General features: G+C 45.7%; 1 protein-coding gene across 4 annotated transcripts in view; it reads right to left on the bottom strand.

The window, feature by feature from the left end:
* ETV5 (ETS variant transcription factor 5) overlaps nt 1-24,515 on the bottom strand; it is a 74,243-nt gene extending 49,728 nt beyond the window's left edge. Inside the window, exons 1-5 of one of the 4 annotated variants that reach the window (XM_072640398.1) lie at nt 24,187-24,515; nt 19,424-19,569; nt 19,210-19,297; nt 19,067-19,114; nt 18,922-18,972 (exon numbers count right to left, since the gene is read on the bottom strand). In XM_072640398.1, coding sequence (XP_072496499.1) covers nt 18,922-18,972; nt 19,067-19,114; nt 19,210-19,297; nt 19,424-19,468 — 232 coding nt within the window. In that variant the 5' untranslated portion in view covers nt 19,469-19,569; nt 24,187-24,515. Of the gene's footprint in view, nt 1-18,921; nt 18,973-19,066; nt 19,115-19,209; nt 19,298-19,423; nt 19,570-22,479; nt 22,585-22,632; nt 22,834-24,186 lie in introns of those variants that run through there. The other 3 variants (XM_072640396.1, XM_072640399.1, XM_072640397.1) reach the window with 3 other exon arrangements.
* Nucleotides 24,516-25,075: the final 560 nt, after the last annotated feature.

Here is a 25,075-nt window from a genome sequence, read left to right as displayed (position 1 = left end):
GACTGGACAAATAGGTTAGAGCCAAACTGAGAAACAACTCAAAGAAATATTGGCATCTGTATTTGATTTTAGAGGTGCCTGGAAGCTAGTTGAACTTACTGAGTAAGGGGAGTGACATGTTCAGGTCACTGCACTTTGGCAAGATAGTGAAAGCTGGATGGGAAGAGTCTTGAAGCAGGCCCACCAACAAGGAGACTAGAGTGATAGCCAGGTGAGAGATGATGGTAACCTGGCCTATTGGGGGCCATGGGAGTGAAGAGAAAGGAGAGATGTGAGAAGGACTGTGGAGGTAGAATCTAGAAGATGCAGCACTTGACTGAGTATGTGGGATGAGAGTGAACAACGAGCCAGAGGCTGACTGTGAGGCTGCCACTTTGGGTGTCTACGTGGATGGTGGCATACTCAAAAGAAGAGGCTGGAAGTTTGGGGGCAAAGACAATGAGTTTTGTTTGGGATAATTGATTTTGAGATGCCTATGGAATAACCAAATGGAAACATCCAACAGGCATTTGGTGATGGAGAGGTAGAGCTCGCAGGAAAGACTAGGGAAAGATGGACTGCTCTGGAGAAGGAAAGGTGAAGAGACAGCAACTGAATTCAAGAGAACTGATTGGGAGGGAGAGGAAGAAAAAAAAGGGGGTCCAAAACAGAGCTAAAGGAGACAACCCCTGCTCAGGGGAAGAAGGAATATGATGCAAAAGGGGCAGTCTGATGTGCAGAAGACCCAAGAGAGGGTCCAGCATGGATCCAGGAGGAAAGTATCACATGTCACAGAGAGGCCAAGAAGAGTGACGACGACTGAGAAAAAGGTCATTGAATTTTGTCAAGAGGTCAACTAGATTCAGTTGGGTGATGAGTTGGGAAGCCACTGAAGGGGCCTAAGAAGTGAGAAGACCTGAGAAGGACAGGTGTAGAAAGTATTCCCCCAGGAGTTTGGGGTGGAGATGCCCCCCCCCAATTTGTGCGGCTCATGTTTTCTTTTTGCTCTGTGACTCTGCTTTCCTCCTAGTGCACAGTGCCTTCTTTGATACAGACACACCACGCTGGGCGGTCCCAAGCTAGTGTCTCCCATGTTTCACAATTGATTCCTCAGTTTTTCAGAGACCTTGGGAGTGTTCTTGTACCACTTCTTAAAATCTCCCACCTCTTTTTGATGATTACTTATGCACTGACTAGCTTTCCCATCAAGACAGAACTTCTAGATGTCTTGGGATCCCTTTCTAAGTAGCACCTGGGAAAAAGGAAATCTACACACCCGCCCAAGAAGCAATATAGTTATTTTAAAATAGGAGGAGTGAACAAGTTAGTTGTCCCTTTAGAGAAATGCTCATTCCTCCTGTTGACAATGTGGCACCTGCCCTTATTCAAGTCCAAAGCCTCCCTAACAAGCTGCTGCCCCAGCCCCAGGCCAAGTTTGCCATCAAGCTTCCCTTTGCCATCAGCCTGAATCAAACTCAGAGAAAAGGTTTTTTAAGATGAGAGACAATTTAATTCAAGGGAAAATTTCTTAACCTTGTGTCCAAAGACTTGCCTTTGGTATTTTGCATCCACCAAGCTCTCACTTTGCCCCAGAATCCCACATACAGCATCGCTTACAACTCAGTCCCTCTCTGTGTTTTAACTTCTTCTTTCCCTGCGGTGAGTGTCCCTCACTTTCCCAAATCAGAAGTGAAGTCATGCCCTTAGTCATTTAACCATCCAGGTTCTCCCTGGCTTCCCTGCGGATGGTGGATAGAATCTCGCCTCTTGCTTCTCCAGTCTAGCAGTGTCTCCATCATTCATGCTCTGTGACCACACTAGGCCTCTGGGCTTTGGACAACAAACTTGAAACACCTATAAGGAAAGAGCTGGGCACCTGTATACTATTCTACAAGTGTGGTCCTAAGTGGGCCATATGAGACAGACATGAGAGGAATGAGTCCCAAGCCTTTGTCCCCCTCTTACCCTACCTCGAACCCCTTTAGATGGTGCAGTATTTTTAGCTGGAGAGTGACAGTTACCCATTCCTCCACAATTAATATGGGGGTGGGATAGAGGAGAACTAAGCAAGAGGTAAGTGGAGGAAACAGATGTAGGAGTCTGTGGAAATGAAAGGGGAAAAATAAAGGTGGATGAAAGAGAAGTCTCCCCAGTGAAGCCACAGCTTGCCTGGATCTTGGAGTCCTTGTGTCTAAAATGAAGAGGTTGGTCCAGATGAGTGGGATCAAAGTCAGCCAGAAACAGGGTCACTCAAACCATACCAAGGATCCCTGTAGGCTGCATAATGACTTAGAGCATATCAACATAGTTTATATTCTACTGTATTTTAATTTATTTTGTTAACTATTTCCCAGTTACATTTTAATCTGGTGGCTGGAGAGAGTGGTGTAGCCTTCATTGTCGCTGGTGGGCAGTGTGTTCAACACCTCTGGTCCAGAAGGTGATGCCCGTCCCTCCCCGTCCACCAGCAGCTGGACTCTCCTTGTGAGGAAGGTTCTGCCCTTCTCCCCACTTGCCCTAGTTCGTGTTCTGATCAAAGAACTGGGGCCATTCCAGAGAGGCTATTAAGCTTTTAATGTTTGGGGGTCTTGTTAAAGCCCCTCTCTGCCAGCCAGATGGGAATTTGGAAGACTGACCTTGGGAAATGCCTAATGATCTTCATCATGGGGCTTGAGTTCTATTACCTCTGTGACCTTGAGCAAGGCAATGAAACTTCTGGGGACTCAATTTCCTCATATGGTAGCGAGAGTACTAGACTTGGGAGTCAGGAAGACCTGGTTTCAAACCCCATTTCAGATACTTTCTAGCTGTGACTTTGGGGTAGTCCTTGACAAAATGAGGACCAGATGGCTCAATGGCTGAACTGATAAACATTCCATTCTAAGAACCAGGTTAGAGCCACAGCAGTATGAGAGTACAAAGGGTTAAGTGGATTTGCAGTTAGACCTGGCTCAGTATCCTTGCTCTACTACTTACTAGCTAAGTGAACTTGAGTCGCTAAGCTTTTCTGAGACTCAGTTTTCCTTTTAGTAAAATGGGGATAATCTTTGAACTTCCTACCTCATTGCCAGATCACACGGCAAGTCTTAACATGCAATATTAAAGTGAGTACTTTCCAAACATGCTCTTAACTCATTGAAGGTTTCCAGTTGGCAAAAGCCACGTGTCAGTGGTAAACAGCTCATCAAGCCTTTGAAATGTGGTCACCACATGCTGCTTTGGGAAGCAAATAAAGATGCAGGGTCTGCTTGTAGGATAACAGGCTAGGAGTCTCCTCCCTCTTTCATTCAGGGCCTATAGGCATTCCATAGGTGGGCTTCACAGTAGGTAGTTTTTCCTAAATCTTCAAGTGTGGGTGCCACACTCCACACAAATGGACAGCAGCTAGGAACAGCGACAGACACCCCTTAACGATGTGAGTGTTACAAAGTGCGTAAGTCTAATTGTAAAGGAGGGACAGGTTTAAGGAAAATGAACATGACTTAAAACGCCAGTCAGGAAAAGTCTCATCTATGGAAATAGCTACCGTTCAACAAGATCAGGCCACAAGCCCATCGCTGGGAGCTCGTCCTCGTTGAGTACACAGTGCTTGTAAGGGACCATGAATAGCAGAGGGAGGAGTGCCTGACTTGGGGTGTCAAGGTGCTCAGATAGAGGCTGTGGCGTTCCAAAGCCAGGAGGAGGGCTGGGATGCCTTTCGAATTTCCAAACAAAACATCACAGGGCATGCACAAACTTGTTTGGATGGTTAACATTGACTCTGCCTGGCAACAGTTTCCAAAAATAAGCTTTGAAATTTTACCAAATTTAGTGAGGGAGCATAAGTTCTAAAAACAGAACTGCTGCAGGTTTGGGGAATATGTTGCTTCCTTGAATTCCTGCTCTAACTAGACTCTTCCAAATATGAATCTGTAAACCAATATTGGGAAGATCCATAAGAACTGTCAAATCATTAGAGCACATTGTGTTGACATTTTCAACTTTTAAAAACTTTCCATGAAATTCCAATAGCTCCCCCCCCCGGGATGTTCCATTTTTCAAACACTGAACATTTAGCAGTCAACCAGCTCCTCGTGCCCTGTGCAGCCAGGCCATTTTGTAAAAGATGAAGGAAACAGCACCGAAGGAGAAGGGCAAGACAACGTGCCAACAGCTAACTAGGTTCCAGGGATACTGTTTGAAATGTCTGCATTCAATTTTAAATATATACTTTAAAACAGCCAATAAGGAAGGAATTCTGTCTTGGCTCCCAGTTACACTTTTAATGACTTCCTATATGGGAAGCCATGTGGTTTTTCTATAGATCAGTGTCTTGGGGTTGACCATCCTAGGCCATCATATGCACTGAAATGCTCCAAAAACAAGGCTTACTATACAAAGGAGACTGTATTTTAGCCCTGGTAACATTAAGTCAGGAGATGACGTGGCCAGTTGTGGCTGGCAGAATGACTTCAGCACCATTGTATGCATCCCCTCTACAACTGTGAAGATTTCAGTCAGATTTCCAAACACAAAGTCTGGTTTCTAAATTAGGAAAATAAATGAATGGCACCAGGAGGAAAGAAGATTTCTTTTTACCCCAATAAACTATTTTCACTTGGTTAACTTCATTTAACTCTGCACTCTTCCATCACTGTGGTGTTTTTCTTATCATAGCTTAGACTTCAATCATGTTAAGGGACTGCCATGGCTTAGATTTGCTTGTTCTCCAACACCTCTGTGATGACAGGTCTTTGGGTGACTCCAATCTTTACTCCTAGAGGTGCCTAGGCTTTCTGGGGTTTGGTATGATACTTAGAACAGAGGCTGCAGGTACCTCTAGTGTTTCCTCACAGATTTCTCTGGGAGAGTTACAGGATTTCACTAGGCCTTGGTTAAGGGTTATGGCAGTGAAAGAAGGTGATCTGACAGTAAGGCAGACAATAGGATTAGTTGGGAGAATAGAAAGATCGAAGGGAAGCTGAGCCTGGGGTCCTGAGTCTGAATAAGATGGTGGCACCCAAATCATAAAGCTAGTTCCTAAGTCTGGGCTAGAAACAGAACCCAGCATTCCTGGGCTCCAAGGTGGCAGGTAAATTGCAGAAGAGAGGCCAGAATGGATTGGTGGAGGGAGGCTCCTCACTGGGAGTTTCCCAAACCAAAGCAATCTCAGATTAGGACAAAAGATGCCTTTATGTAGCGAGTGGCTGTTCCCCACTCTTCCCTGTCTAGCAAAGTGCCAGGTGGGGGTGAGAGTGGCGAAAGAAACAGGGACTCCTATGAGAACTGGACTCAGAGCCAAGGTCCTCATTTCTGTCTTATGGGCATCTGATATATACCCTCAAACATTAAACAAATACATTTGCCTCCCTGTCCCTCCACATCCCAAAATGGCTTCTCTTGTGGTCTCAGCACTCCTCGGGCAGGGAGTCAGAGCTGGGGGGCCTCAAAGTTCCCAGCTTAAACCTAAAAAGGAATGAGTTCTGGTTGGCTTGCATTTCCTAGGCCACCATTGAAACCACATATGCTGCTCAACTTTCCCTACAGAGAGGAAGGCCACATTCGCAGAGTAACAAAGTCCCGGCTAAGGCTCTAATTCCCATTTTGATAATCACTGTCCACTTTTTTAAGGGGATCTGTCTGTCCCAACAACCCTGGGGGAGGAGTGGGGTAAGAAGATAGGAACATCTAAATTAAACACAGGAAAGCATTCTGCCTGCCCTGAAAACTTAGAGAAAGCCTCCACGTTGCTGTTACCAAGCTGTCACCAAGTGTCCATGTCACCATGATGGTCACAATATCTAGAGTCGGTCTGAAGAGAAAGGCAGCCTTTGGTTTTGTCTTTGTATCTCCAGAGCTTAGTATACAATAGGTACTTAATAAATGTTGAATGTGTAATATAAATGTAGAATTCTATGGAAGGTATAGACATATACTACAGCTATGAAAGCTTAAGACTTTTGAGTCATTCTGTATCTATCTATATACTTATACACACACACACACACATTTAGTTTAGTCATTTTTCAGTTGTGTCTAACCCTTTGTGACCCCATTTGGGATTTTCTTGGCAAAAACACTAGAGCTGTTTGTCATTTCCTTCTCCAGCTCATTTTATAGATGAGGAAACTGAGTCAAACAGGATTAAGTGACTTGCCCAGGGACACATAGCTAGTAAGTATCTGAGGTTGCATTTGAACTCAGGTCTTCCTCACTCCAGGTCTGGCATACTATTCATTGTGCCACCTAACTGCCCATATAGTTATATGTGTGTATGTCATACACTCCCCACACACACACACCTACGTATAGACAGAACACCTGAGAGGAGAAACAAAGGCAGTCTGCGCTTGATGAGTTCACAGTTAGAATAAAGTTGCATTTTAAGTTTTCTTTTGAAAAAGGAACATGGCACTCAAATCCTCTGGAAAATTGTCATTTCCAATATACTGATTTTGTGACCCTGGAAAAAGGCTTGTCTGCCTTCTGATCCAACAGGACAGAGACAGTTATCTGTAAAGCTTTCTCAAGTACATGGCTAAAAAGTATTTATGTAAGCTTAAGTCTCTGTCTCTGTCTCTGTCTCTGTCTCTCTCTCTCTCTCTCTCCTTTTGGGGATGGAAAAATATCAGCATCTTCTACCCCATCTGATAGCTAGCATTACCTCCTGAGGTTTCAGATTCTAACACCCAAGGACAAAATGCCCAGGCCTGCTCTTTTTTCTAATGAAGAAGAGAAGATATTCTTGCTTAAGACCAATTTAACATGGGAGAAATATTTCAGAAAATAAAAAGCCTGATTTGGTCATGTAGCAGATGGACAAGGCCTTGCTAGTGGGGAGGAATTAGGATTAAGAACTGAGAACAGAGCTCACTGATGTTGCGACAGTTTCCTGCATCAGGTTTTATCCACCCAAGATTGCACCATTAAAAAATCTTTACCAAATGCCCAGGGGGCATATTTCCCAACGGCAACGGGCTGGAGAGGTTCAAATCAGTTACCAGACACAGGGCACAGAACATCCACACGTGACTCTGCTGAATCCCACAGCAAAGAGAAAAGCCACTGGACATGCGAGGGAGAAGGTCTGAGTTCAAGTGTGTGAGCAGGAGCAAGGCTTCTATTTGCCTGCAGATGAATTTCTTCATCTACAAGATGAAGGCAATACCTTGTGCCACCCCTTATTGAGTCATTGGGAGAAAGAAAACTGTCAACAACCACCATCACCACAACCACAGCCCACTCTATCCTCTTCTGGAAAGTCTATAGAGCTCTGCAGGATTATCACATCAGCTGGACCTCATGACCAGATGAGTGCTGTAGAAATTACTACTATTTCACAGATGAAGAAACTGAGGCTCCAACAGGTAAAGTATTTGAAGTGGGATTAGAAGCCAGGTGCACCCTGACTCCTCCCCACAGTTCTTCTCCCACTGTACCATCCCCACTATGAGGAGGAGGATGTCTGGTACACATCCATCACAGTGCAGCAGCAGATGGGATGTCTTCTAGTGACCAATCCACACCTGCAGAGTACCCGAACTCTAGAATTCAGCCTCTAGAATTCTCAAGGCTACTGGGGCTATGCTGGTTTGGTGTTATTTTGACAGCTACGGAGGCTGGACTGGTTTTAGTGTCTTCCTGAGATCTCTTTGGAAACTAAAGCATTTCATTAGGCCCTGGATAAGGGTTTTAGCAAAAACAGGGAAAAGGTGTATAAAGGTCATTGCTTGGGAGGCAGAACACAGATTTATAGGAAGGGATCTCAGACCCCATTTGGACCAATCTACCCATTTTACAGACAAAGAACAGAGTCCCAGAAAGTGCTGGCCAAGGTCTCACATGTAGTAAACAGCACGGCTGGAACTGGAAGCCAGACCCTCTGCCTCTGCCGCACTCTGGGCACTTAGATAGCATTTGAGAAAGCTGGGCCTAAAGACTCACACTTGGGTCCTCCGCACAATGGTATAAACTGCTGAAATGGTATCAAGTGGGGAGCTGGGTCCAAGTGGAAAAAAATGAAGGAAAATATGGACATTAAACGCTAGGTGACGTGGACAGTGGGCTGCAGTGTCTGCGATGGCCAGAGAGGAGAGGCAGAGGGCAACACTTTGGCATAAGAGAGCAGCCTACTTGGGAAGAAGAAGGTACAATTTGCCGTTCAATCCCCAGTAAGAGAATACTCTTCTTTCTTTGTAGTGGCATTGCCATGGAGACACAGAAACTTTCCCTGGAATGGAGGGGGGTTGACCAGGGAGCAGCCACAGCTCCCCTCAGCCCCTTCAGGCCTCCTCTGAGCCCCAGTGAGCCCAGCCTGGCTGAGCAACATCAGCAGGGAAGCCAGAAGAGCAGGATTCTGGAGCCCATCCAGCTGCCAATCACAAGCAGATTTCTTTCTAACAGTCTCCGTGTTGTTCAAGTTGGTTGTTTTTCCACGAGCAGCACAATGGGGTCTGGTTATTCATTGAAAAAGTCTGCAAGTGGGCACCGCCCTCCATTCACAACCAATTTGGAATGCTCCCCTCCCCCAGGAAGGGGGGGGCCTCCACACTGCAGTCCAAGAAATGGGAAATGACACAAGATCATAACAGAGACCAGCTGTCTGCAAAGGGAAGCTCACGCTGCATGCAGCGTTTATGTAAGAAACTCAAACACTGCAGGAATGGCCTGCTCTGCTCCCCAGGATGCAGCCCAGCCCCAAGACTGGCTGAAATCAAGAATGATTGGGCAAGGCAGCTCCCAGGGAGCTCCGGAAGTGCCCTCTGGCCAAAGAAAAACCAACTTGTGCAGCTTTGTTTAAAAAAAGTTGTTTAAGTCAGACTGTTGGCTACCAGCAGAGAGAAACATTCTGCAGTGATCTGGTCCTTGTGCCCAAGGCTGGTCAGGCCTGAGGTGTGCTTTCTGTAAAGTGCCTGCTCCATAGTCAGCACCGTGCCCCCATGATTCTTTGACTCACTGGATACAGGTTGCAGCAGGGTCCACTCACCAAAGTCCCTACAGGTCAGGCTCCCAGTAATCCCTGCTTACTGGATGCTACCGAGTCATTCATTGGGAGACTTGCATTCTCCAAGTGCCCATCCACAGCAGTTCTGTTCTCTGAACTTCAGAACGAAGGGGAAGGGAGTCCTGAAGATAGCCCCCAATTTGGAGCTTTGACATGGGCCTCACAGTTCAAGACAAACAATTGTTCTGGTTTCTAAGACAATTCTCCCAAGACAGAATCCTTCCAAAAGTGAGGGCAGGTGGCCAGTCAGTCTGGTGACCAAGTATCAAGAGACATGAGGTGATTTTATCAATGTCCCATCTAGCTGATGGTTCTTACTTCAAAGGCTGCTTCTTTATGGCGTCTTGGATGTTATGTACCTCTCTGTCTCAGCCTACCTGCCGTCAAAATTCTGGTCCACTAGTCCTGACCGCCCTAGATGCGACCCTGCCTCCCCAAATCCATCTCTAATGTCCCCAACACAGTATCTCTCTGGGATAATCTGTGTCTCTGACCAAAACTTCCCCAGTCAACAGCCCCCAGATTGCCTCAGGATTTACACCAAACTCTGATGGTTGGCTGACCCTGGGCACTCCTTGCCCTATACCTCCAGCCCCACCACTTTTAGGTCTCCTCCTTTCTGCCTACATCCCTCTTCCCTCCATGTCTGGGATCCTCCCTCAAAGTCGTTATTTCAGGTTCTCTTCTTAACCAAACTATTCATTTATCATAGTTTACACCTTCCACGATGAGTCAATCGTTCCTTCCTGAAAGGTATAGCTGTGGCTAGTCCATGTATGCCCACATAGCTGCCTCCTCCATATGTCTATCTGTAATTACGACTATCAGGTGAACTATGGAAGCATATACGGCCACGTGTCAACATACACACAGATAGGTTGGTTCAGCTTGTTGCTCCACGAAGACGCTCACCTTTGGAAAGGTTTGGCAGCCACTATGACACATTCACAGTACTGTACTGAAAATGCCAGTCACAGACCAGGAACCAGGACTCTGTCAATGACCTGAAGTTCACAAAATGAAATTTTCTCAACACAACTGAATCTGGTCCTGGCATCGGCATTACTGGCACTTACACACAAGATGGGGAGCTGCAAACATGACAAGCCTCTGCTCTCCCCGGATGCCAATTGGAAATGCATTTTGTGCCAGGGCACAGATGGGGACTCTGCCTCGAGGGCACACTGTGTGTGTGAAAGATGCTGTGCTCTAAGCTTCTCTACCTGAGGGTTCTTCACTACCATTAAAAGTGGGAAAAAATGTGGAGTGAATGATCTCACTAGAGAAACGTTAACCAAAAAACCTCAACCTATTATTACAGGTAATAGAATCAAGAAAGTGATCAGGAAGATTCTACAAATGGCCGAGGTTTTCTGTGGCTAGATCACAGGACCCAATCCTTGCCCTCTTTCCTTCTGAATGGTGTAAAAGAGAAGAAACCTCATGACCAGGGGAGAGAGGTAAACTCTGAGCTGTGCCAGGATCCTGTGCTCTTTGGCACCTGCACAAGTGGCAGACCCAAATGCCCACTTCCTTTTCCTAAGACCCAACACCCCTCCCCCCCCCACTCAACTACAGAGAGGTTTGGAAGGACACTGGGTTCTGGTGCAGGAGTAAGAACAAAGATAGTTGAGCAGAAACCTCTCACCTTTCTTGTTTTTACTAAGACAAATTAACTGGAATTTGATGAAAGAGAATTTTGCTCAAGAGCTGGCTCAGTTAGGAAAGGAGGAACTCTGACTCTAGAAACCAGGCACTAAAAAGCCACCAGACTAAAAAAACGAGAAAAGTAGAGAATGTCAATGGTTGGCCAACAATAATGGCAGCCTCTTGTAAGGAGAGAACATGAAGATAAAAAATCATCTTTGCTTCTGGCTCTCTGGTCCTCTTTCCTTAGCCTTTCTTTCCTTTCTCCTCTGCCCTTAAAGCAATTAATCATATGGAAAAGCATTTGTTTTTCAGAATCAATTAAGAGTACCAAGTTTGGTACTCTCATTTAAACGATGGACAGTCTCCCCCATCTTCCCCCAATCTTTCAGTAGCAAAGGGCTTGAGGGTGGTCTCTTCAGATAAAGCAAAAAAACAAGTCCAATGCTTGCCTCCCACGCACAAATTCAAAATGATCAGAATTCTTGGCGGAAAAGGCACTGCATCACAGTACAAATGCTCTGCGCTACTACAGAACTCTAACCAGCTGGTAAAAAGTAAATTGAGATTCAAATAGGGTTAAAAAACCCTGCTTTACATTTCAGAATTCACACCACAATAATGGAACAAACCTATCCTGTTCCTTCCACCATACCTGATTTACCAAACAATGTTTAGGCCTAGTGGTTTGTCAACTAGCCTATCTGCAGTAAGTTACTTGGAATTCTGGTCATTTCCAGTTGCTTTCTGAGATTCAGATCTGAGAAAAATGGAGTACCTAGATTACAAATTTGTGGTCCAAATTAAATGCTCTACCAACGTCACTATGAAAGCCAGTAACTCAATGTTCAGATGGCGCTCTAAGATGTATGAGGCACAATCCTCACAACACCCCCAAAGGGGACAGCCCAGGTCTCATGGTCCCCATTTTACAAATGAGAAAATTTAGGCTGACTTTTAGTAACCTTCCCAGAACCACAAAGCTCTTCAGTTTTCTCATTATTGGTCCAGTAATGTATTATTAGATGCCACCTATGGCAAATGATCATTTAACCTTTCTTTTTGAAATTCAGCCTTTGTTCAAGACCCTTCTGCAACATTCAATGATTTTATAAAAGGTTGAGAAGTAAAATAATAACCATAAAACAACAATAATTTAAAAATTCACATTAAAAATAACAGTCACACCTTTCCTTTTCTGAATAATTAAATCTAGCAAGTCTCTTAAGCATCAAAGGGGTCGATTAAGAAATAGTCTACATTTATCTCCCAGTTTTAAATTTACAAGGCACTTACTGCATAACAATCCTATGAGATCATCCCATTTTACAGATGAGGAACCAAAGAGGTTGACTGACTCACATCAAATCTCACAGCAAGGATCAGAGCTGTGGTATAAGTCTCAGCCCCTGAATCCAAGTCTAGCTACTACCTTTTTCTCTATCTCACACAGTTTCTTATCACGGGATACTAGCTAATCCTCTAAACAATAAAGTTAAGTCTCCTCGATCTCCATCTCAGTGAAAAATGTGTAGGAGCCTACAGATCTATGGGCTGCCCCAAGTCTCTGTGCTTTCAGAATGAGTAATAATATACCAAAATACAAGTGATTTTTCTTTTCAAGAACTTGAAGATACTTTCCATGTCAATTTGAAAAGTTTTTCTTTGAAGTATGATAAAGTGATGATATTTCACATTTACACTGCATTTAAGGTTTTACACAATTCTTTCTTTCCAACGTCTCTTATGTAAGTGATAGTATTACAGGAATTTTTACAGCTGGGGAAACTGAGAGTTACGGGTGAAGTTTTATTTCCTGGTCACATAGCTGGTGAGTTCACATCAATGCCAGGTATCCTAGCCCCACATCCAGAGATGTCCTTCCATGATCCCTTGCAGTGGGGAATAGACCAGATGACCCTGGCCTTTGAAGAATGTTTATGGATCACGTACTCTGACAGTGCCCACCAAACTACAAAGGTTTCAAGCAGAGGCCCAGTGTTGGGCTGGGTATTTCTGGAATTCAAAGAGCCGCCCAAGTGGAAAGCATCTCAGCACTAGAAAGAGCTACAGCAACAACTCAGGAAACCGATGTGCTGAAATATGAAAAGGGCTGCAATTTGACTCAGTGAAGGGGATACTCACACTTAGGAAATCATGGGTCTTTTGACATAGTCAAAACTTCCTTCCTCCACAGGTGTAGAGATGTAGCCATAAAGAGAAATCGGATAATTTCCATAAGATTACAGAATAAACCAAGCTTAGAACTATTCTGGTGGTTTAGGCCTCTTTGCTTAAAAGTTTTAGGATACACTCCAGTTGAGGAACTCCCATCTAAGTCTGTATACAGGCATGTGAAGTAAGAGAATCGCTGGTATCTGCAGGGGCTACAGAGATCCTATTCTCTGGCAGTTTGCAAACTAATTTTTTTTAAAGCATTTCTCTATCCTCCCCCCTTAAAGATGACCATTTCATAGAAGAAAAGACCTTCTGAGTTGGAAAGGACACCAGAGATCTTTTCAGTCAACTCAACTGTTTTTTCAAAAAGAATTTCTCACATCCACAGAAACTAGGAAGAGTATGACAATGGGTACATCACTGAACCTCTCTGGATCTGTACAATTACGAGATTTAAAAGGGCTTTTCCATCTAAAAGCCCACAATTTAGAGGCCAGGATCTGGGTAACAAGAAATAGTGATATTCAACAGAAATCCCAGATGGGTCATTAATGTCTATAGGAAATAATAACCCTGAGCCTGACTACAAAGTTCCTAGTTGGGGGAGATATTTACCAGGAGCACTAGATTTCTTGGATCTAGGTGGGAAACTGCCAGAGAAAACCCAGAAGGGGGTATTTAGAGGTATTTATAAGAATTAAAATTTGATTTATTTAAGCCACAGTTAAGCAGACTATGGAGAAGTATCCTATCAAGAGGCAGGGAAAAGGCACAGAAACCCATTTATCCTAACTAGTTATCATTTGGAGGTTGATGATTTATCATGTTTCCATAACAAAATGTTTCCTCGTGGGTTAATTTTCCAACTTTTTTTGGTGAATTAATAAATGCACTATGGTTCACATATGGTTGTTAGCAATGACAGGTCACAGACAGAGAACAGTTAAACATTCTCATCCTTCTGTAACTGCGGCACTGATGATTGTGTAGAGAGATTTAATTGACACTGTAAAATATAACACTTCCGCCCGACCGAAGTCAGGTTTCATTAAGCTTGAACGAGCCCCTCCCTCACCTCTGGCAACATCATGTGATCTTCCAGAAACTGACTCAAGAGAAGCAACAAAACGACGGTTCAGGTAGTCCAAGAAAAGTCAGTCTGTGGACCAGGCCTTTGTGTTTCTGCACTGCTAATGTGAATTCTCATCCAAGTGAATATTGAAAAAGAATAAAGGACCCAGAGAGCTAACGTATACTTTTGCTTAACTCCTTGGCAAATAAATACCCCTCAGCTGTCCTACTCCAAAGCCCAATTCCTAGCTAGAAAAGTGCATGTTCATTCATAGCAAAATTCTAGAATGGATTATTAAAGAGACCGTTTTCATGTAGAAAGGAAAATGTTGATCTCTATCAACCAACATGGGTTCATTAATAACAAGCTAAGCTAAATTAGGCTCATTTCCTTTCATGCTCCTCAACTGACCAAATAAATGTTGTGATCATAGGCTACCCAGATTTGAGAAAAGCATCTGCCAGATGACCTTATGATGGGATGGTAGCCAAAACACTGAACAGTCAGGCAGACTTGGGGCTGCTGAAAGATCCAACTCCAAAAGTGTTTCATTAGGTGCCTGACCATTGAGCATCAACCTGACTTTTCAGGCTGATTTCAAAAATTCCCCCTCAAGCATTTGGCTTCCCAGTTAAAGTAGCCACCTTGCTATTCTTAGGCATGCCAGTCCATTTCCCACCTCAGTGCTTTTGCACAGGCTGTCTCCCAGGCCCCAAATCTTTTCTCTTCTTACCTCCACCTCTTGGGACTCCTAACTCTCTTAAAGCCTCAGTTCAAGTATCACACACAAAGATGCCTTTCACTATTATTCCAGTTTTTAATGCCCCTCACTCTGAGGAATGACTGCCTTTTTTATTTTCAACAGTGAATAAACATTTACTAAGTACTTACCAAGTGCTAGGCACTAGGCTAATAATTAGTACTATTTAAGTACTCGGTACAGGAATAAGAGATAGGCAGTCCCTACCCTCAGGGAGCTTCCAATCTAATGGAGCAGGCAATACACAACATTTATTAACTAAAGACTTTTAATTTTGCATTTATTTTATATTTATTTCTCTGCGTAAACATTGCTCCCCTCTATCCCTGCCCCCGAATATAAATCCCTAGAGGGAAGGAATTATTTCTTTTTTTCTTCATATCCTTAGTTAGTGCAGTATCTGGTAGACAGTAGGCACATAATAAATGTCCCGTTAAATTGAATTGAAATTGAATAGCCTATGCAAGGAAGTGTGTCTAGTGGGAAGCTACAGAAAGGTCTATCCTTAAGTCTGTCGGTTCAACATTCCCACCTGCCCTGAATTTAAATGAAGAAAGTTGGTATATGCTTATCAAGTCCATAGATGTTGGGAAGGACAGCTAACAAGCTGGATGACAGGATATTGGAATCTGAGGACTTCTCAGCAGGCTGGAATGTTGGGCCAACTATAACGAAGGGAAATAGGGATAAAGTATCAGTTGCACAAATGTAACACGGAAGAGACATCACTAGGCAGGTGTCCATTTAAAAAAGATCTGAGGGATTTTGTACACTGCAATACAAACCTAGCCTCTAAATGGGAGTTCTTATGCTGAGGCCTATGAATGGGTTTTTTTTTTAATTCTGATTTCAATATAATAGGTTTCTTTTGTAATCCTACGCATTTTACTTTATATATTTCAAAATATGATTTTAAGAAAGGACCTGAAGACTTCACCAGACTGCCGGCAAGGGGTTCATGACCCTAAAAAAGTGAAGAACTCCTGATCTAGAAAACATACCATTGTCCACTGCCCAGACACACAGGACTGTGTCTAGAAGAATGAACTGTCAAGCTGGAGTACAAACGGGATGGTGAAGAGACCAGAAATCCTGCCACCTGAGGATCAGAAACTAGGGAATGGATAGAGGCAGGGTGAGATTTGGGGCTGAGATGTAGAAATAGACACTGTCACTGTCCTCAAATATCTTAAGGGCTGTCAAGGGGAAGACTTGATAAGCTTGATTCTGTCTGGTCCCAGAGAATAGAACTTGGACCAATGACTGAGAATTCTAGGGAGGCTAATTTCAGTGTAGTATCAGAAGAAATTCCTAGTAACTAGAGCTATCCACAAATGAAATGACTGCTAGAGACTCATATCAAAGGTCTCCAAGGAGAGGTGAAGTGACCACTTTTTGAGAATGTTATAGGGAAAGCCATGTTTGCAAGTGGATGGTCAACCTCAAAGGTTCCCTTCAACTCTACGATCCTACAGAAAGGGTTATCTAATACTCAACCATAAGCATCATGCTAAACTCAGAGATGCCCTACTTAAAAACTAGAGAGAAAACCAAACAATTCAATAGCTATATAAAAGCTGCCCTCCAAAGCGCTTTCATTTCAGGTAAGGTGTCTAAGTGATTAAAACTTATTAACCAAATCTGCATTTCCAAAGAATCAAAACTAATCAATTTCTTCACTGTAATGGTATTTGTTGTTCAGTTGTATCCGACCCTCTGTGACCCCATTTGGGGTTTTCTTGGTGGAGAGCATGGAGTGGTTTGCCATCTCCTTCTCCAGCTCCTTTTACAGATGAGGAAACTGAGGCAAACAGGGTGAAGTGACTTGCCCAGGATCATTCAGCTAGGAAGAGTTTGAGATTAGATTTGAACTTGAGGACATGAGTCTTCCTCACTCCAGGCCAGGAACTCTATCTGCTGCAGCGCCACCTAGCTGCCCTTCACTGTAATATAAACTCATATGTCCAAATATAAATAGGGAGTGTGCTAGCACCCAACCACCTGAAAGTCTATTTCCCTCTGCTCCCAGATGTGAAGCTAATTCAAAGGCAATCCTCTCACTTCTCCTTACAACTCCTTAGGTTACAAAGACACCCAGTGTCATGAAGGCATTTCAAAGAGTCTCTGCCAAAAGAAAGAAAAAGCCACCTCCCACACAGTCGGCAGTTTGGAAGGGCTGGGCCACATCACCAAGGCAGAACAAAGTCGGGCTACAAATCCCCAGCCTTTCATCTCGGAAAAAAACCAGAAAATCGGAGTTGTCTTTAGCCATTCAGTGGCAAACTTCCCAATCACTTTAAAGCAATCAAAGAGCGATAATGAACACATATTTACTGTAATAGAGCAAGCTGTGACCAAGCTGAGCAAGCCATGCACCTATGGGCTCGCTCCCGTCTCCTTTTCAAGTTTCATGGCAATGTGCCTCCACGACAAGGCCTGTTATTAAGGAATATTTCCCTGGTACCTCTGTTCTAACAATTAGTGATTCAGAAGATCCCTCCCTGCCCCAGAGAGGCTGCCTCTGTTTGAGAAATGTGTGCACGCACACACACATCCGAGAACACACACACACACACACACACGCACACGCCCTGCGATCAGAAATGATCCCAAACTGTGAACTGTTTCCTGGGTAGAGGGAGAAATTGTAACTGTGCCTGGCTCAGGTGCTTGCTATCACAAACGATGACTAAGAGCCACGATTTTCTCCATGATGCACCTCTCCAGAGGGCACCATTTTCTTCCCTTTTCTCTGAGCCGTGCTCACTTGCTGGTGACTAATGCTCTCTCGAGCAGCTCGGCACTGCTCAAATTTCATCAGCAAGCTCTGTCCTTGACGGCCTCTTGGCCCATAAAAGCCACCAAACCTATTGAGGGCAGCAGTGACAAACCAGGGCCAAAGAAACCATCACATTGTGGACACCATGAGCGGCCTTGTGTTTTCACCATTACATTTTATTCCCTCTGGAGTAATGAGCAATTAATGTTCATTTTAAAGGAAAAAAACTGTCTGCAAATGAGAAAACTGGAAAGTCCTGCATTTAACAGAGCAAAGGCAGCAGGGTTAGAAGCAAATGCCCTAGCAATGTTTGGTCATGCACCATAAGGGGCAGCTAGGTGGTGCAGTGGATAGAGCACTAGTGCAGGAGTCGGGAGGATGACCTGATTTCAAATCTCACCTCAGACACTTGACACTCACTAGCTGTACGACCTTTGGCAAGTCACTTAACCCTAACTGCCTCATCCTGGGTCATCTCCAGTCATCCTGATGAATATCTGCTGACTGGATTCAGATGGCTCTGGAGAAGTGAGACTGGTGACCTGCACAGCCCTCCCTCACTCAAAACAAAGTCAAGTGCAAGTTGTCATTATTTCTCTAATGGTATGGTCATCTTCGGCAATGAAGGACAACACACACACACATACACACGCACCGTAGCATTCAACCTCCTTTAATGTCAAGGTAGAAACAAAACCCAATGGCCTTCATCATCGCAAAATGAAACAATGATTACCTGTGATCTTTCATTAACCAGAATTTAGGGGGTGGGAAGGGCATGGGTATATATCAGAGAAAGCCAAGCCTAGAAAATGACCTCAGGGCAGAGACTCAATAACCCCCCCCCAAACCTGGCAGCTGATGTCCTTGAATGGATACTTGTATGTCCCAATCTGCACTACCTGCCTACAGCAATCAAGGGAGCTTCAGCAAGGCCTGAGATCCTCACTACAAGATCCTCAAATGATTATGGTACTTGACTCCAGGGTATACACTTTAGAAATAGCTTCAATAAGATCACCTTCATGTAAAATCCCTCTGAAATTCTGTTTCCTCTTTAAGGACTGCCAGGGCCCCAAACCTTCAGTTCCTCAAACTGAGCTAGCTAAGCTAGTCCTCTGACAACACACTTGGAATTGATCCCTGGGCCCATCCTCAAAGCCTTCCTTCCTCCTCAATCTGGGGGAACCCGTGAGAGCTTGAATTGGCCTGGAGCAGCCTTTGAGAATACAATTTTGCTACCACATTATGATAAGACATCAGAGTATGACTACAGTATGCAATGAAACCGTGTTGTCTGTATTTAGCAAAAAAGTTCAACTAAGCCCATTCCCCAAACATTGCAGTTAAGGGATATTTTACCAGCGATTCCAGCAGTAGCTGGAGATGATATGTTAGAATGTCTGGAAAATGAATGGTGCTTTGTCAACAGTGAACGACAACACAAAGGTCAGCTAGGATTCTTTTTTATCACTGAGAGTTCAAATGAGATCAAACCGAACAGTAAGTCGCAAGGTACTTACGGTTATCAGACTGAAAATCTGGGACAAACTGTTCATCATCAGGAACTTGTGCTGGGGGGAAAAAGACATTTTAGACCTGTTCGTTTACATGAAAATGTGCAGTCAAATATTTTGCATGCAAAAACTGGACAGCTGAGAAACTTGCCTTCAGCTAACCAGGCCTCCTGGAGTTGGCTGAGATCCTGAAACAACTCTGGAATTGAAAATAACAATAAAACAAAGAAGTTACAAGCTGCTTGGGAAAAGGAGAAGTCTCCATGCTGCTCGTAAGACAGCCCAGCACAGTACCTTCAGAATCGTGAGCCAGATCTGTATCCAAGAACTTTCTCTTTCTGTCAATCACAGGCCTTGCTCGATAGTCCTCAGGGTGAGATTTCTGAAAGGAGTGAACAGCGGCAGGGTAAAGACTCCCCCTTAAGCACAAGACTTCGGAGTGAGGTGCTACCATTAACTACATAAAGAGAAGGCTCCCAAACGCAAACAAAAGGCCATAGAAACTTACCCCAGGCACCATAAAAGGGACTTGCTGATCATAAAAACCATCCATTGTGCTTCTAATGTCTTTAATATCCCTCTGAAAGGTTTCAGCATTGAGTAATTCCTGGGTCCAAGGGGTCCGGTTGTTTGGTGAATCTCGCGGATTTCAAACTGAGAAACAAGGGGAAAACAGAAAGAATTCTAAGCCGCAGTTTTTTAAGCTCTCAAAGAGAACATTCCCTTTCTTGGTGGCTCTCAAAGGTCACTTTCAGCACTAACTGCTGTGCTTGATTAAAAGCAGCAAAAGTACGACATTTAAAAGACGAATCTATTTGCCTAGCTCTCTCTTCCTCAACTGATTTTAATCACAGGCTCGCTACCCTTCGACAAAACAGGAATGGAGCCCCGAGGGGGGAGGAATAATCCACATTTCAAAAGGATTCATCGAAGGTCATCGTGAAATGGTAGTGAGGGTGTTTATAGTGGTTATTTATAGTTAAGTAGCATCTCGACCCAGGCCAGTAGAGGAAGCAAAGAAACGCCGAACTCAAGTATTCAGTGATTGCCAAATTGAAAGTCAAGAAAAAGCACCTCAGATGAACATTTAACAGGAAAATTTTTGCACCTAATTTCTCAACAACACAACTATCTCACTTCAATTCATTCTCATTCATGACTTTCACCTTTCAAATCTACTCTAAGTCATCAGTTTATGTGCAGGCACCACACTTTTACGATATAAACTGCAGAGACTAGTTCAAAGAAAACTATGGAATGGATGCCACTGGAGAAACTTCCAAGGGCTTTCTTGCACTTCAAAAGGCTTGTGAGCTGACTGATTCATAAAAGTAAGTTGTTTATTAAGTAGAATTTTATTTCTGTTTAAACTTATCCCCCCCCCCAAAAGGCATTAAGGAAACTAAATTAAAACTCTTTTAGGCAATTTGAAAGAAGGAAAAAATAAAATCACAATTTTAGGAAGATACTTTCTTTCCAATACCTTCTAAAGGCAGCAAAAAGCAACCAAGAAAGGGAAAGAATCTTGCTTTATTTATTCAGTTACGATTTTAGCTCTCCCTAGATTAAAAAACAATTTTCCTATTGAGTTAAAATAATAAATTTTCCAGTAGGTGATAACCACGAGATTGTTTTCAACACTAGTTATAAAAGCAGACGAAATGTTCATAGCTATGGAGATTCCCAAGGCTTCCACATTCCCCTCTTTGACTATTGGCAATGAGAATAAGCTATTAATACAAGCCAAGGATTGGAAGGCGGGAGGGGAGGGACAAAGCACAACGCACATTTCATAGCTTTGCAAGGAAAAAAATTTAAAAAAGAAAGCCTCTCTGTCCAAACAGAACAAAAACTTTCAGGCTACCCTCCATCCTTTTCCACTGTCTCCAAAGGTTATGCAAAAATCTCGAATGCTCAAGCAGAACATAAAAGAATTCGAAGATTTCTTTCCCATTTTACACAATCTGTCACAGTCTATGGTTTAAATGTGTGTGTGTGTGTGTTTGGGGACAAGAGCGGTGAGATATTTTTAGTCTTATTATGAAATACATTACAGAATCTTTCACCAAGAAATACAAAGATATTTTCCAGATTGGGAGGTAATCTCTCTTAAGTAGATCTTAACAGCTAAGCGTCCAGAAAATAAACTCCATTTTTTGGTTTAAATTAATTATTTAGAATGCAAGCAAGCGTTCATTCTGGAGTTCAACCTACTTCCTTCTTTTTGCACCCAAGAAAACTAACAAACAGTCCAATTAAGGCCCCCTCCCCCACAACACAAATCTGGCTTCGCTTTTATGAATGGCAGAGCCAGCAGCAGCAGCAGGTAGAGACTGTAACTGGATCCCTAGCGTAGGGCCCCATTCACAAAACAAGACACACTTCCACCAAATTCCCAGCTTTCCCCATTCAAGAAAACTCCTTCCGATGTGCCCCCGCCCCCACCTCCAATTCACTAACTGCCTTAAGGCACAGCCCCTCCCCCTCCCTGTGTTAGGCAGAAAGCTCAAAGCTACACACCACACACACACACACACACACACACACACACACACACACTCTCTCTCTCTCTCTCTCTCTCTCTCTCTCTCTCTCTCTCTCTCTCTCTCTCTCTCTCTCTCTCACACTGGGGGGGAGGGGGCGCGAGGGCGGTGTAGGGCGAGCAGGAAAAAGAAACCCACTTCATTCATAAAGTCACCCACATTCATAAAACTTGCAGCCGCAATCGCGGCCAATTTTCTCCCACGTTCCCCTTAACGGTGCGGGGTGCTGGCCCCTCTGCATCCCTACAAAAGGATCCTGTCTCCCCGAGGCACCTCCTTCCACATCTAATTTCAGCCCCAAAGTCCCCCAGAAAATGGGGCCTCATAACCAGGCCCCCAAACGCAGCTCCCCAGCCATGGCTCCGAATCTGTGCAACCCCTTCTCCCGATCCCACAACACTTTTAAACTCTCTTCGCCCTCCTGAGGACCCTCCAGCTCGGCGATCACCCCAGTCTACTCCACTCTCTCAAACCTGTGCACCCCTAAATCATACTTCAATCTCAGGCTCCCAGGGACTTCCCCTCAGGCCACGTCTGAAGGTCCCCAACCTTCTCTAGTGCTCCCCAACCTCAGACATCACTGGGCACCCCACCTAATTTCAGGCTCCCCCCAACATCGCCGCAGGCAGCCCAGGAGCACCCAGACTCAACCCCTGGCCCTCCAGGCATCCCCTTGCAAGCTGCCAGAGAAGCCCTCAAACCCTTCTCAATCACTCCAAGAACCCCCAACGGCCCTACGGTGCCCCAAATTCCCATCAAGTCTCAGAGAGCTCTCAATCTCCTTTCAGATCCACTCTGGGAACCCCCTAAACTCCCCGAGTTAGCCCATAGACTCTTCTCAGCCCCCCCTCCAAAAGCCCCCAAACTGGTTCCCTGAGCGCCTCCCAAATCTCCGAGGTCCCCAGAGGCCCCCAAACTACCCCTGGACCTTTCAAAGCCCCCCCCCCTCTCCGCGGTCCCCCGATGCACCCCTGGACAGGAGCCAGGACCCCCTCCCACTGGGCCGTCCCCCCCACCTCACCTGCCCCCCCAGCTGTGCCGGGCGCTGAATCCGTGTCCATGTCCATGACCGGCAGACGCAGACCCGTTACGGCCCCCGGCCCCGTTAGGCCCCGCCCTCGCCGGAGGCGCGGCCCCGCCCCCGCCCGCACCTGGGCGCGTGCCCGAGCCTCACCTGCGCGCGCGCCCGCCGTCGTCCGCGCGCGCGCCCGCCTGACAGAAGCGCTCCGGGCAGGGGCTCCAACCGGCCGGCAGCCCGCCTCCGTCGCCCCGGCCCGGCCCGGCGCTGTCCCGAAGCCCGCCTGCCGCCCGCGCCGCCCTGCCGCCGCTCTCGGGCCGCCTCGCCGCCTAGCTCCCTCGGGCGCCGCAGCCGCCAGCCCAGCGAGCGCAGCAGCCGCCCCCGAACTGGCTGGGCCTCCGCAGCCCCCCGCCGAGCCCAGACCGGCCCCCCTGCTCCCGCCTCTCCGCCTCTCCCATTGGCCCGCAGCCCCGCCCGCGCCCGTCCATCAACGCTTGTTTACCCCTTCTGCGGGCCAATGGCGAGGGGTCGGCACACCAGCCCCGCTGGGGATTGGGCCGACTGCACGTTCCGACCCGCCTCCTCGGCGGGGGAGAGGGGTCCTTTTACATAATTTATGCACCGAGAGCCCGGACCAATCAGCGCACTCTGGTTTACATAATGTGGTTCGGACGTTTTTCATTCATAAAAAAAAGCGACCTGAGGGAGAAGCTTCGCTGAGTCAGTGAAGCCTTTAAAGGGGCCGGCCGAAAGCAAAGACTGGAGGTGAATCTAACGCAGGTTAGCACAGGGTAGGATAGAGACCTGGATGAAATCTGAAAAACCATTTCATCACAGGAATGAGGCCAGAAGATGAAGACCTGGAAGGGATCTTCGAAATGAGAACCCTTCGTTTTTACAGATGGGGAAACTGAGGCTCTGAACGGTTAAATGACATATCCTAGGTCTCACAGACAGGCGACTGGAAAAAATGGACACTTGAACCCACGTGTATAACTCAAGAACAAGCATTTCTTTTCCAAGTGCTCCCCCGCTCACTTCTGTTCTCCCAAGACCCCCCCTACCCTCCTCTAGGGACCCTCCTTGTCTCTGCTTGTTGGGGGTAGGGAGAACTCCTTTTATTTTCCTCCCCTCCCGCCACACTAGAGTGGGGGAGGGGTGGGGGAGAGGGTGGGGACGGGCTGGGGCTGCTCCCTGCTTCCAGGCTCCAAGCCTGGCTTTCATTCACAGCTGCAGCAAACGGTGCAAAGTTATCTCCTGAGAATGGAAGAATTCGTCATTCTAGCCAAAAAAGAAACTCGCTGACCGACCTGGGCGTGTGGCCCACTGAGAAATACACAGTGGGAACCGAGTCACTTACTGGGAATGCCTTTTAAGCAGACCCTTCATTGGGAACCTCGCTTAGGTGGGCATGGGGCAGATTCTCAAAAATCTTCATTGTGGCTCTCTCTTTAATTATAACTTGAGTTCACAGCCAGATTTTAAGTGGTATTCCCCCCCAAAAAAAAATTTAGACAGGGCTGAAAGTCAGAGTAGAGTAGGTGAGCAGGGCTCCCCAAATCCTGTGCTTCTATCACCTTTTATCACACAGGCAAAGGGAGGACCCTGAAATTGGGGGCCAAGAGCCACAGAAGACCTCAGGAGAAGTCTTCAAGCCCTCATTTTACAGTCTCCAGAGAAGGGGAGCGAACCCATAGACTTGCTGCTTACCTCCAGTGTGATCTTGGCACAGTCACTTCCTTTCAATCGCCTTAGTTTCCTCGTCTACAAAAAAGAATACCCAGAAGGCGGGGCGGGAGGGAGAGACTACGTGATCCCCAGGTCCCAAGGCAGCTCAAAAGGTTTACTCTGATCCAGTAATCTTTGCAGAAGTCACACCATAAAGTCAACCAACCATGAATCCCTTGGAAACCGGGCTTGGTAGTTAGTATTCTAGCCTCGCTGGGCTGTTTGTTTGCAATTTAAGGAGTGTGAGATGCCGCATTTTGGAATTCAGTCCTGTACAGCTGGGGAAGGATGGAGAGCCCCCGGGGTCTGCCAAACAAATACGCATTAAGTGCAGTTGCTGGGATTCTTAACGCCATGTTCCTTCAAACAAGTAAACAAATCAGCCTTTTCCCCTCCCCCCAAGTCCCTCCCCAACATGGGGAGCCCACACAATGGTGCAGAGTAAGACCGTGTGGTACTTCTTCCGGCAGGACTAGCCAAGCGCCCGGGATGTATGCTGGGGAGCATGCTGTCTGAGCTCTTCTCCCGGTGTGACTTGGCAAGCCTCCTGACTAGTAACCCAAGAGATGAGGCTAGCTAGCACCCTTGGGAGAGGGAAAAGGGGAGATGGGGAGGCCAACGAGAGACTCCCAGGGCACGAATGCTCAGTCCCCTCACTCATGCCTCTTAGAATACCTAGTTCAGCTCAAGTGCTAACTTTGCACATGAGCTTTTGTCCTGATTCGCCCCACCAGATGCTAGTGTTCTCCCACCCTTGCGTCCAAATGACTTTGTACTTTGCGCTCTCTCTCTCTCTGTGCCTCTCTATCTCTCTTTATATATACTTTGCGCGCGCTCTCTCTCTCTCTGTCTCTCTGTCTCTATATATACT

This window comes from Notamacropus eugenii, chromosome 2 (genome assembly GCF_028372415.1).
Source record: "Notamacropus eugenii isolate mMacEug1 chromosome 2, mMacEug1.pri_v2, whole genome shotgun sequence".
In the NCBI taxonomy this organism is placed as follows: domain Eukaryota; kingdom Metazoa; phylum Chordata; class Mammalia; order Diprotodontia; family Macropodidae; genus Notamacropus; species Notamacropus eugenii.
Note: the sequence above shows the minus strand (reverse complement) of the source record. Positions and strands in the feature narration are given on the sequence as shown.